The following is a 12,489-nucleotide window of genomic DNA, read 5'->3' on the forward strand; positions in this document are numbered from 1 at the left end:
ATGTACATAGAAGTCAGAATGTAGAGCCAAGGATGTTGCTGTCCTGACTTCTGATTGGATAAATAGTCATCAACAGATGTGAAGTATGTGTGGACTCAGCATCACATTCTATAGTGGGAAACGGAAGACCGTTGCTACTTTCTTAATTACTAACTTAGTTTGTGTTGGAACCAAACACTAAAAAGAATTCCCTCTCCAGAGACCGCCCGTCCAATGACGATGCTTCTGTATATTTTCATGTTCTCATTGAATTCTTTTCCCACTGGCAGGCTAAGGAAGGAGCAGACCAAGATGGCCGCAAGACCTTCATCAAGAGGGTTTCCAAGGCGACCGAGGCCACAGACGTTCCCCCGGGGGCCGATGCCCAGCTCCTCGATCCCATCAGCGAGGAGGATGAGAAGCTGGACCACAGCGCGAGCTCCAGGAACAACGCAGCCGGGTCGCGCTTCCGCAAGCTGTCCAGCGACGACGACTCGAGCCCAGAGGAGGCCGACAACACCACGCCGCTCCTCCAAAAGGAAGCCAAAGCCAAGTCTTCGCATTTCCTCTCGAAAGGTCTCCTGGATCTGAAAGAGTCCAGTGACAGTTCCCCCGAGGAGTCAGCAGGAGAACCCGGCCTGGCCAGGGGAGCGGCGAGGCCGGCCGCGATGGAGCTAGAGCTGGAGGGCGTGGTCAAGAAGCGAGGCCTCCTCCCCAGCAGCCTCAGCTGCCTGCAGGATGCCGCCGTGGCCCGCATGTCCATCTGCTCCGAGGCGGCCTCCGAGGCCAGCCTGATGACGAGCAGCCCGGACGAAGGCTGGCCTCCCGGTGGCCTGAGCAACCTCAACCGCAGCGACAGCAACACTGCCCTCGACAACACTACCAGCGACGCCAATTCCAACGCCAACAACAGCAGCCGCCAGCAGCAGCCGTCCGCCACCTCCGTCTCTGGCACCTCGCCGCCTGTCATTATCTCACCGGGCGGCGTCAACACCACCGTCACCACAGCTACCGTCCACCACAACCAGAACCTGCGCTCCATCAACCTGGGAGACGAAAGGGAGAGCGTCCTTTAACGTGGTTTCTAATCATACTTCAGTGATCAATGTTGTTATGTGATGAATAGAATAGAGTTTAGCCTGTTAGGACAAAATTGTAGAATGTGTGTTACATGTTAATTACCATAGTGTACTTAAAAATAAAGGTGTTAAACTTGTAGTTATAATGAGGAGACTCATGTCCTGTAAATGTCTAATCACTTGGGGTGCTGCTTATCTATAGACTGTAATAGAATTAGAATTTTTTACGGGTCCAGACGTGATTGCTCTCTGAACGTTGTTTGTCACCCGGGCCTTAAAATGCCATTGATGAAAGTGAATTAGAAGCGGAAAACTGTGCAGTTGTCGTGACTTTGTGCCGCTTGTTAGGTAGAAACGGCGTGCACGTCGTGATGGGGTGTTACATGTCATGTGTCGTGTTTGCTGGTATCAATATTTACTTTGTGGTGTTTTGGATTAATGGACTGTTCTGTTGTCAACAATCATTTGCATGCACCTCAAGGCTCTGACATGATGTTCTGCCACCTTAAATTTGTCAAACTGTTTCATTATTTCAATCAATACACTCATCTGGAAGGTGAAAGCATTGGAATGATTTTTTTTTAATTTTATTTTATTTATTCATTTTTTTGTTTGTCTTTGCAGGAGAATCAGATCTTTCAAACTCACCTTGTCGATAGAAGGAAGTTTTCACAGTACAGGCCTCCGCTATATGGTTGTCCAATAGATGGCGCACGTTCCCAACAAACTACTGCGCGCTGGGTGCCCAGATGCAGGCTGTCAAGCTTGTCAGAGATTCCCCCCCCCTTTTTTTTTTCTAAAGGGGTGCCTACAAGGGTCTTTTGAGGACACTAAAAAGGTACTTTGAAAAGGTTTTAAGAAGCTTAATATTTTATAACGCATTATACAAAATTTTATACATTACTTCTGAGGTTTTGTGGTTAGATTTTTTTTTTCCGCTTTGTGTAGTATTTGTGTGTTGTCCCTCTGTACGAGCGCGTTTTCACATTCAAAATAACGTGTGTTGAGTACTATAAATTGTCCACAGGAGTGAGTGTGAATGGTCAGTTATGTGACAAGAAACCTTGGAAAAAAAAAAATTCTGTAAAACACGGATGAATGGATTATACACTACATACTATAGGTACACTGACGAGTATCATAATTTCTGCCTTTTTATTATTGACAGCTCATATTTGCAGGTGATTTATGCCACAGCTATACTGGATCGAGCTTGTACACCATCCTGATAAATCATTTTGAGTCAAATGAAGCATTTCACTGTGACGCCAACAAAACCTTGAAACGGTGCCTTTAACTTTGTTCGCGAGCTGTCTTGTTTTCCCCATTCAAAGCTACATTTCCATAATTGTGCACTACTTTTCCCCGTATACGCGTCCTTCGTAACAACACAACCGACAGCCCTTTAGCTTTAATGTCTCAGCCTGTCACGCTAAGCCATCTAATCCCATTTACTCTACATGGCACCCAAGGAAGTAAAAGTGCAGTCAGCGTGCCCTACATAAGCGTTTTATGCAACGGGGCGCCCCGAGGTGCCGCTCGCCTCGCTGAGAGTGACGTACAGTCCTTGGAACCGTTCCGGGTCCCGTTTGATCGGGACACTTGGTTAATATTTTGAGAATTTTTGATCATGAACATGTGGCTGATGTACACTGCAAAGCGGTGATTTGAAACCATTTTCTGGTCTTTGTAGTCGTATGCAAGCAATACACGATTTATGAAACAATCAGGGAGATTGGACATGGGGTGGACATTTGGGTTTTGCCAAATTGTTTATCATTTTTACAGTTACATGGTGGGCAAGAACAAATGTTGCGGTTGACCACAGAGGCCGCGGAGACATAGGTTTCGGACCCTCAGCCTGACATCTTTTCACCCCCCGAAAAAAATGAGAGCGTTTCAGTGAATTTTTTTCATTTATTTTGTATAAAAAGGTACAATTTACATTACTTTTATAAAAAGTTTCATCATAAGTACAACATTACACTTTTTTTTGGCAGAAATTCCTGCAACTATACAAGATCAACTCCCGGAGAGTTCACAAGGTGTCATTCTTTTTCAGTTTCCTTCTTTAAACAACATCCAGTCCTTCATGTGCCAACAATCCTGTCAAGACAAGACTAAACTTATTTTTTTCATTTTTTTTTTAAACAGTAAATAACCAAATTTCCACCTCCGCAAAAAAAGCGAAGACTTCAACAAAAAGGGAGAATGAGGAGGAATAGTAATAATAATAATCTTCATGACAATCTCATTTTTCCTCCCACAACTGGGAATATAACGTGCCTTCCATTTCCAGAAAGGACTCACAAATAAAAAAAATCTTTTAAGTTAAATAATAATGGAAAAAAGCACATCACATCATAAAGATTGTCCCATAGTTAGCAGAAAGTCTCATGATGGAAGGAGGAAAAAAATAATCCAGCAGGCCTGGAGGAGGACAGAGGTTGGGATGGATTTTTTTTTTGTTTTTTTTTCCCCTTAAGGAACGGGGTGGGGGAAGCCCTGCATGCTCCCCAGGTCCTGTGAGAATTTTTTTTTTTAACGCATCTTGACCAAACACCTGCAAAAGATTGAGAGAGAGAGAGAGAGAGAGAGAAAAAGAAAGAGGCGTGTTTAGAAGGGGGGGAAAAAAGGCAAACAGGGCAGCGAAAGAGATCCGGACAGACTGGCGCCAGGGAGGAAGCCGCACACTTCTTTTTTTTAACATTTAACCAAACACTCCCAATACTAAGCAAACCCTGCGCTCCAGATGTACACACACACACACACAAGTTTTTGCCTCCAATCTGGGGAAGAATCATCGTAATTGCCGCTCAGCTGGCGCCTACCCACTTCTTGTACCAATTATGTGCAGACATGGTAGAAGCGAGCAATCCAAAACAGCCATTATTTTCCCTCTCTTTACAGATGCCCTTCATTATAGATACGAGAGGCGACCCTGACAACTGCTACTTTATTAGCCCCCCCCCCCTAAGCGGCCTGGCGAAGCGGGTATATCGCTATGCTGCGGCGGCAGCGATTTGAAATGCGTGAAAAAGTAAGCATATGCTACGGTTGGGATCCTCGCTGACAGGATGCGCGAGCATATTGGGACGCGATCGGAGCGAATGTTTGGGTTGCAAAAAAAAAAAAAAAAAATAAATAAATAAAAATAGGGGGAGGAAATAAAATAAACAAAAAGCCTCGCACTTGGCCGGCATGCGTGAGCAGACAGGAGTCCAGACTTACTCACCGCCTTTAGCGATGCAGAGTCCGGCTGTCATCTGTCGTCAGCTCGGATGGCAACTCGGGAGACTGCAAACAAACAAACGAGCACACCAAATGTTACCAACACGCTCCTCGACGCGAGCCGGCGACGAGGGTCGTGCGACTCATACCTGTAGCGAGAGGATGCTGATGTCCGTGTTGAGGGTGGTCAGCGGGGTCCTGGATGCGGCCGGAGGAGGAGGAAGAGGAGGAGCCCCCTGGCCCGGCCGCGCGGGGTGATGCAGGTTCGAGCCCAGCGCGACGTTGGAGTCGAGCGCGATCTGCAGGTCCAGGATGTAGTCGATGACGTGCTGCAGGATTTCCATCTTGCTGACGTTCTTGTTCTGCGGGATGCTGGGCACCAGCTCCTTGAGCTTGGAGTAGCAGTCGTTCATGTTGTACAGCAGACTCAGCGGGTCGTCCACCGGGGTCTTGCTCCGCGACAGACCCAGCGAGTGCTCCGACAAGGCGGCGGTGTTCTTCCGGAAGGACCGAACGGGGCTTATTGCTTTCATTTTGTTTTGGGGGCTTTTCAATTCAATCGGAGGATCACGCGATTGGTTTTTGGGGTTTTTTGTCTAGCGCGGTGCTTCTTTTTAGTCCAATGTGGTCAGGCGATGGTTCGTTCGAACTGGATTAGACGTGCGCCAGTGTGCCTTATATAGACGGCAGGTCCGGAGCCAGCAGGGGGCGGGATCAAGTTGTCGATTGGGCACGCCCGACGTGTCGCTCCACGGCCACTCGGTATCCCATTGGCTGCAGGCGCGATGCGCCCGCCCCTTTTCTGGCTCGTTACCGAGGCAACGGGAGCGGGGAGGCGGGGCCCCAGCGGGCTTCGCCGAGCTCCGGTGGGCAATTTGGGGAAATGAACCTCTTACCTGTTTGTGATCAAGAGAATTAATGCTGCACAAGGTTCGCAATTGACTTTGACGAGGTGCGCCCAATAATTGCGCAAAGTGAGATTTATTCGCTATGACGAGATTTCATCATAGTTAAAACAACAAGTCTCAACCTTATGAAATAAAACCGCGGCAGCAACAACAAACCGTGATATTTGAAAATGTAAATCGTCTCCGGAAGTTATTGCATGGGCACTTTTTAACATTTCAATAAAAAAAAAAACATGTTATGTAGCTTTCCCCGCTATATTCCTAAATATGTCAAATAATAAAAGCGCACGGTGACTTTCCTTTCGTTTTATGTTGCGTGCGTGCGTTCATGACAATGTCTAAATAAATAAATAAATAAAGGTTTATGAAAATATTTTTTTCTCCCCCGTTTCCACCCAAACGAGAGCAGGCGCGTCTGATTAATCCCCGCAAGTCCGCACCGGTGTGAACTTTCTGTGAGGGAATGCAACAAGCAGCGCGACGCTCGGACCCGTGACAAACTTGCACGAGTACGTATTAAACGTGGAAGTTCTACCGCTTCTTCTTCTTCGTGTTTTTGCCCGTCTATGGAGTATTCTAGCGTTTTACCGACGCACAGAAAAAACGCGAGTGTCACCGACGACCGCTTTATTAGGTACACCTGCACCATCCAGTCAGCTCGCGTGCACGAGGGACTCAAAAAATGGGTTCAAACTAGTTTGGTTTGTGGTGCAAATATTTGGACGGCACCCGAGGCAACGTGAACAGGATTTAGAACTACAGTTTCGGCATGAAGCACCAGGACCGAGTTCCACAACAGTCAAGACAGACAGACAGACAGTGAAATTAATACCTTAACCCTTAAATATGTGCATAGGTGTTCGTTAGATTCATTTTATTTGCTTTATTAAAAAAAATATATATACTGTTCTCTCAAACAATTGAAGTAAACGGGCAGGCCATCACGTGACACACTTCTGCGCTTAATCTTTCAAATGTTGTTTCTAATGACAAATTAGGTACTGTGCATGGGATGGGGGGCTCCACCGGGGCGGACCTCATCATCATGTCACGAACCTGCGCCGACACGGATTTCGGAACCTCGAAGCGTCGTAAGGCGTCGTAAGGCGAATACAGACCGATGTGTGCCTGCAGCAGAGAAGCTGAGAGACTGCAAAAAAGAGCATCAGGAGGAGCTTCTCACTTTTCTGCTCTCTCTCTCTCTCTCTCTCTCTCCTCTCTCTCTCTCTCTCTCTCTCTCTCTCTCTCTCTCTCTCTCTCTCTCTCTGGAGCAGACTCTCTGGCGCCGCCGCCGTGACGTCACTGGATTCACAACAAGACCCCTCGCAAGCCCCTCGAGGCGCCGCTCAGGCGGTTTCCATGGCGACCACGGGTGTCAATCCGGGGGAGGGCCGGACGCTTCTCAGCTGACCGACCCGAGGTCCGAACACACACACACACACACACAACACACACACACACACACACACACACACACACACACACACACACACACACACACACACACACACACACACCGTGCACCAGTGTTAAGTGATGGAATGTTATGTTTGCTACTCTAGTTTCTGCTGTTTTTATTTCTTTAATCTTTTTTTAAGGCACGATACATTGTATTTTAAAGTACACATCCTCCATTTATGATGCAAAGTAAACAAGTATGGCAGAGTACACACACACACAAACACACACACACACACACACAAATCACAACTACTGGACTCAGAGGTCACAACATTAAGTACACTTGCACAATACAATCCAGTAACGAGCTGTGTCAAATACTCTCCTTTTACAAATATTATGTCAGGGTTGTATTACTTTAACAATATTGTTATTAGATATACACGTTTTTTGTACTGTTAGTAATATTTTCAGTGTTATCATTTCTATTCAAATGATCATTGTACTAGAAATGAGTAAATACTAAATAATAAGGAAGCCCAAATCATAATTAAACTGAACCAATTAAAGACTACATATTGATCAGTGTCAATCAACACTAAGCAGAAATATTTTCCTTCAAATTCTTGATTCAGCTTCTAACAATTATGAAATTGTTTCTAATACCGTGGGCAAGTGAGTGAATATTCTTTATATGGGCTGTATACTGTTAAGCAATCATAAATTGTATTTAGTGTCTTTTTACAGGATCTTGATTGCATTAGGTGACTTTTACATTATTTTGATGACAGTGGTATTTGGTTCCTGTTTTGTGATGCTTCAGTGATGATTTGTGTTCATAATAATTTTATGGCATTGATATAAACAATATCTGCAGTGGTTTTTATACTTTGCCTTGAGTTTGTGGGACCCTTGGAAAAAGTCACTTTACGGTCTGAAATGCTCCTTCTTTTTTTGTTGTTGTCCTCTTTCTGTCTTCCTCCTCCTTTCTTGTCACATCCTTGCATCTTCTCTTACTCGCGTTAGAGTCCACATTGCGCTTGGTTACAGCAGACCACCCTGAGGCGGAGCGGTCGGCCACTATAGACCACCCAAAACCGGATCAGAATACATCATGCTGTCTGTCCGGCTGTGGGAAATAGCTTGTTTATGACTAAAATGTTGAAGAACGATGGGAAAAAGTGTGCAACTTGACAATAAGATGAGAACGTCAAAAAATAGGAAGGGAAATGAACCATTTTAATAAGAACATGAAAAATGTAGTAAAACTGTGCGGTCAAAAAAAGTCCAGTTTTATAGAAAATTGGATACTTGGGCTTTCATATGCATTTGAAAAATTGTATAGATACTCATTGAAATATCAACAATGGGTGAAAAAAACGGATGGTTACAAACTGTGTTTAAAAATAAAATGTCAGAGCAGTTGAAAGAAATTGTCATCTGACATTAAAATGAAAAGTGGAAAGTCTAAAAAAAGGTTAAAATGTCTCAAGAAGGTGGAAAGTGTTTGACAATAAAAGGTCAAGCCAATGTTGAAAAACTGTCCAGTTTGACTTTTTTTTCTTAGAAAAGTAACAAAACTGTGCTGTGTTTGATGTTAAAATGTCAAAGTACAGTGGAAAAAAAATCACAGTTGACACTTTATCAAGCACTAGTGAGGACAAAAATGATCGTGAGGATTTGACATCAGGATGTATAAGTTTGACATCAGGATGTCCAAAAAATTGGGAAAAAGATGACAAAAATATGAAAAAAAGTGGAAGAAAATGGTGGTTCTGCAATATATTTTAGAAAAGTAGGAAAATTGTAGTGTGACCTTGAAATGTCAAGGAAAACTAGCTAAAATGGTGCGGTGTGACGTAAAATGTCTCATAATAGTGGAGTAATTGTGTGGTCTGACATTAAAATGTCAAGAATTGACAAATTGCCCCGTGTTCAAATGGGTCAGGAAGGCGGAATGTGTCTGATATAAAATAATAATAATAATAATGTCTTAGAAACAGTAAACAAATGCATATTTGAATTTTTAAAAAGTGTAATAAATGAAAATCTTAGGGTGAGTGGCGAAAGTGGGGAAAAAAAGTGCAGTATGTCATTGAAGCCAAAATGTATGGTTTTGACATTAAAATGTAAAAATTAAAACATGCAAACGGAAAACTGAAAAGTTAAAATGTCTAAAAAAAAAGTTTGGCAAAAAAAATAAAAATAAAAAAAGCACTTGAAACAGGCGGCCTATTACTTCGAACCACAAGCAGCGTGTCTTCTGACCTTGATGCTGACAGAAAGTGAGACGAGGGCCTCATCCAACAACAATGAATTAATCTATTATTATTCTTATTAACACGGACCTTTGTGGCATTTTTGCTTGAAAGTTCGTATTTGTCAATGTAGTGTAAGCTTCTGGTCAAAATAGTGCCTAAGCTAACATCCGTTGGGTGTTAAACGTTGCACTTTCTGGTCTTCTCTTTGTGCGCCTCCCTTCAGCCTCTCCTGTGGTCTTTCTCTCTCTCTCTGTTGTAAAATGAGAGGCACTGGGAGAGGAGAGGTGGCCAGATTGGACCAGGGGACAAAGGCATCACCATGTAAACCGGTAAAGCGCGGCTGGTCGGGGTAACTCGAACGCTTTTCAAAGGAGCAATCGTTTTCGGTACCGCACCTTTCGTAATAGTCCGGTTTTTCACTCATGTAGGGCGGAGACGTCCGTCAACGGGTGACTTGCATGTCACGGTGGCAATTTGTGCCCCCGGCGTCGTCGGCAAAGTAGTGATTCGTCCAAATTGCAAAGCCAGAGCAACGAGTCTCAAGTGTAACGCTCACCGAGTAACCTTTGATCTTGTTTCAATCCCACAATGCCGTTGGTCAGCTTCCTCTATTCCAAGGGGAATTGAGACCTGAAATGAGGTTCTGAGAACTCCTGGTCTAACGGCTCTGTGTTGTTGTTGCTGAGAGCGTGTGCGTTTATCCCTTTTGAAATAACAGCTTCGGACTCATCGCGACGTGACGAGGTGAATCGCATCCCGGGTGTCGTCGTGGCGACGTCGCTTCACTGTTCAGATGCGTTAAAATATTGATTGAGCGGCCCCGAACGCCTTCTCAGGTTGTCTCGGGGCTAACGTTTGTGCTAGCTTCTCTCTCGGCATTGTTGGCCGGTTGTGGATATTTCAATATGCGCTAATATCGTTGGTTCTTGGTCCAAAACCGTAATTCCCAAGCAGTATGCTCCAGTACGCCACATGAGAAATCATTTATTGTGTCATGGGAAATTATCCCATGCCTGCAAATTGTATTCATGCATATTTGTTCTATGCCAGTGACATATAGTGACAGGCAGAACACCCCCCCCCCCCGTACAAGATGATAATGAACCTATGAATCAATCTTTTGTGACATTTCGTCTGGCGGTGTGTCATGAGATTTATTCGAGTGTAAAATGCGCACCTCGGCTCGATGAAGGTTGGGAAATGCGGGTGTAAAACGTTCCCGTACTAGCAGTACGATTAGCAGAAACGTTAGCGCTAACACGACTTGACACCTGTCAAGTCGCGTTAGTGCTAACGCTTGTGCTAATCTTGTTGTCAGAGTAAAATGATATACCTGTATATATTTTAAGACACATTATAAGGCATACTGGTTATGTTATATCAGCATTCATTGCCATAGTTTTGACCGGGTCAGTCGGAGTCAAGTTATTACACATCGTTGTAGTGAAGGATGACAAATAATCTGCTGTCCAACGCAGAAGCAGAAGTAGCACTTCAATCATGTGCAACCTACATAGAATTACGCTTTATTGTTATTATTATTATTATCAAATGCTATCCCTCAGGAGCTGGCCTTTGAAATGGAGTATTATTCCATTCTTGAACTTAATCATGGTAGGGATAGCAAAACAGAATCTATATTTCTTTCTTAATATATTGAGCGTAATCGCACACCGATGGCAAAATGGTCGTGTAAATGCAAAGTCTTTGTCAAGGCTGATTCTGTTTCCCCATAATGCCATCAAACCGCAGCGTCTCTGGCGCTTACTCAATCGGGGTCTGTTTCCATAGCATAGAGGGAAGAGAGAGTTCATGTAGGAAGCGCAGAAGTTTTTAGCGGAACCAATGAACACTCACCGATGCCTCGCTCTGCCTTGTGGTAACTCTAATTCTTCTTTTAAGCAGTACTGAGTGTTCACCACGTCGTACAAGTCAGCGTAAAGTAAAGTAACACCACAACCAATAAAAGGTCGCCAAAGTCTAATTGAGAAATGGCCATATTATTTCCAAACTTCTTGTTGCCGGGCAAAAAATTGTGCTCAATTGTTCTTGCCCTGAAGGCCAATAGAACACTTTTACCGACCGCGTCGACTCTACTGTTGAAGGAAAAAAAATACGTTTTGGATTTGTTAATATTTTCGTTTTGTTTTCTTACACACCAGTTTAATCTATACAAAAAAAAAAAAAAAAAAGATAGATCATCCAGAACTGGTGGGGCACGTAGCCACCTGCCCTTAATGCGGAGTCAGCACTGTGCAGGCATGCCCGATGTTGCTGTCAGTCGGTTTTTAACTGACACAACCTGCCACGTCCTGCTTACCCACTTCAACGTAAAGTCTGAGAACCATGAACGGAAGGCGTTGAATGGGTGTCGGCCCGCCTCCCACCACTGGGGCCGCCCGCAATGTCACGTCTTGCAGTGCAGTGGCCTCCCATGCAGATTTGCGGCAGCGAGCACGTTGAAGTGGTCAGGTGGACCATTGAGCGCATCACAACAACAAAGGTTCTCACGGCCGTAATCCTCTTGGCCTCTTATCGCTCATCCCACCTCCTCCTTCTCCTCCTTCTCACCCATCTCATTGGCTCACGGCTCAGGATCAGGCCGAGCAGCAGCAGCAGCAGTAGCAGCAGCAGCAACACAGACAGCCTTTCCCCTTCACTTTATATCCCCATTACTTTCTCTTTGTCTTGTCTTTCAGTTTATCTGCCCTGCATGTCATTAGTCTCTCTCTCTCTCTCTCTCTCTCTCTCTCTCTCTCTCTTTGCTTTTGACATCTAATCTGCCCCCCCCAACACGGGCCCTCATCAGCCTTTTCACTAACAAAAGCAGAGTGACTTCTGAAATGAAGAGTCTTTAAGGAGCACATTGGGACCGGGGAGGAGGGTGAGAAACTGAGCAGTGGCATGCAATCGGATTCAACGTGAAGTTTGCCCGTTCCGCAAAGCCGAGTGGTGGAGTTGGTTTTGGTTCCTTGTAGAACTGCTTTGGAATGGTGACTCCTGTTTAGTCTGTTTGCACTGTGGAGTATTTGGGCGGCAGGTAAATAGTGTATCCTCTTCACAGAATCCAACAAAGAAGAGGGCATCTGTTTTTTTTATGCCGGTATCACAAAATTCAGTCTTGTTTTCTTGAGTTTTTGACAGTGTCGGTATTCCCGTGTTAATTTGTGGTACCGTAGTACTGCATCGCTGCCAAAAGCAATTTTTCTTAACCTGCTGAGGGCAACTACTACCGTCACGACTGGGCTGCTGTATCGAAGAGTTTTAAGACATCTTTGCAAGGTCCTTTGAAGAGTTTTGAAAATAATATAGCTATAAATGAGTAGTAAAACCCTTCCAAGCTAATTATGTTGAATTAGTTTGAGTGTTATTCATTCAGGAAATTCTCTGGATATTGGGTTTCTATTTATGATAGTTCATGTAAAGATAGTTTTAAAACAAATAATATATGTCCCGGTGGAACGGTGGGTCAGCTGGTAAAGCATTGTTCTGAGGACCTGGGTTCGATCCCGGCCCCGCCTGTGTGGAGTTTGCATGTTCTCCCCGTGCCTGCGTGAGTTTCCTCTCACATCCCAGAAACATAAAACATTAATTGGACACTCTGAATTGCGCCAAGGTGTGATTGTGAAT

General features: G+C 44.5%; 3 protein-coding genes across 26 annotated transcripts in view; 2 read left to right on the top strand and 1 right to left on the bottom strand.

Moving 5' to 3' along the window:
* The window catches only part of kidins220a (kinase D-interacting substrate 220a), a 55,741-nt gene extending 52,088 nt beyond the window's left edge, over positions 1–3,653 (top strand). For all 11 annotated transcript variants that reach the window (XM_061844059.1, XM_061844058.1, XM_061844060.1 and 8 more), the window contains one exon: positions 270–3,653. In XM_061844059.1, the coding sequence (XP_061700043.1) occupies positions 270–1,055 (786 nt within the window). In that variant the 3' untranslated portion in view covers positions 1,056–3,653. The remainder of the gene's footprint in view (positions 1–269) is intronic.
* Positions 2,962–4,957, bottom strand: id2a (inhibitor of DNA binding 2a). Its single transcript, XM_061844078.1, has 3 exons — positions 4,439–4,957; positions 4,294–4,355; positions 2,962–3,621 (listed from the first exon to the last, which is right to left on the bottom strand). Exons 1-2 carry the CDS (start codon positions 4,820–4,822, stop codon positions 4,299–4,301), a joined length of 441 nt encoding a protein of 146 aa, XP_061700062.1. The 5' UTR covers positions 4,823–4,957; the 3' UTR covers positions 2,962–3,621; positions 4,294–4,298.
* A 523-nt stretch (positions 4,958–5,480) lies between these two features.
* The window catches only part of LOC133513351 (uncharacterized), a 197,631-nt gene continuing 190,622 nt past the window's right edge, over positions 5,481–12,489 (top strand). For 5 of the 14 annotated variants that reach the window (XM_061844072.1, XM_061844075.1, XM_061844070.1 and 2 more), the window contains exons 1-3: positions 5,481–5,706; positions 6,196–6,288; positions 6,472–6,617. In XM_061844072.1, the coding sequence (XP_061700056.1) occupies positions 6,205–6,288; positions 6,472–6,617 (230 nt within the window). In that variant the 5' untranslated portion in view covers positions 5,481–5,706; positions 6,196–6,204. Of the gene's footprint in view, positions 5,707–6,195; positions 6,299–6,471; positions 6,618–7,624; positions 7,698–12,489 lie in introns of those variants that run through there. The other 9 variants (XR_009798468.1, XR_009798466.1, XR_009798467.1 and 6 more) reach the window with 7 other exon arrangements.

The sequence above is a fragment of the Syngnathoides biaculeatus genome, chromosome 15 (assembly GCF_019802595.1).
Source record: "Syngnathoides biaculeatus isolate LvHL_M chromosome 15, ASM1980259v1, whole genome shotgun sequence".
Lineage (NCBI taxonomy): Eukaryota > Metazoa > Chordata > Actinopteri > Syngnathiformes > Syngnathidae > Syngnathoides > Syngnathoides biaculeatus.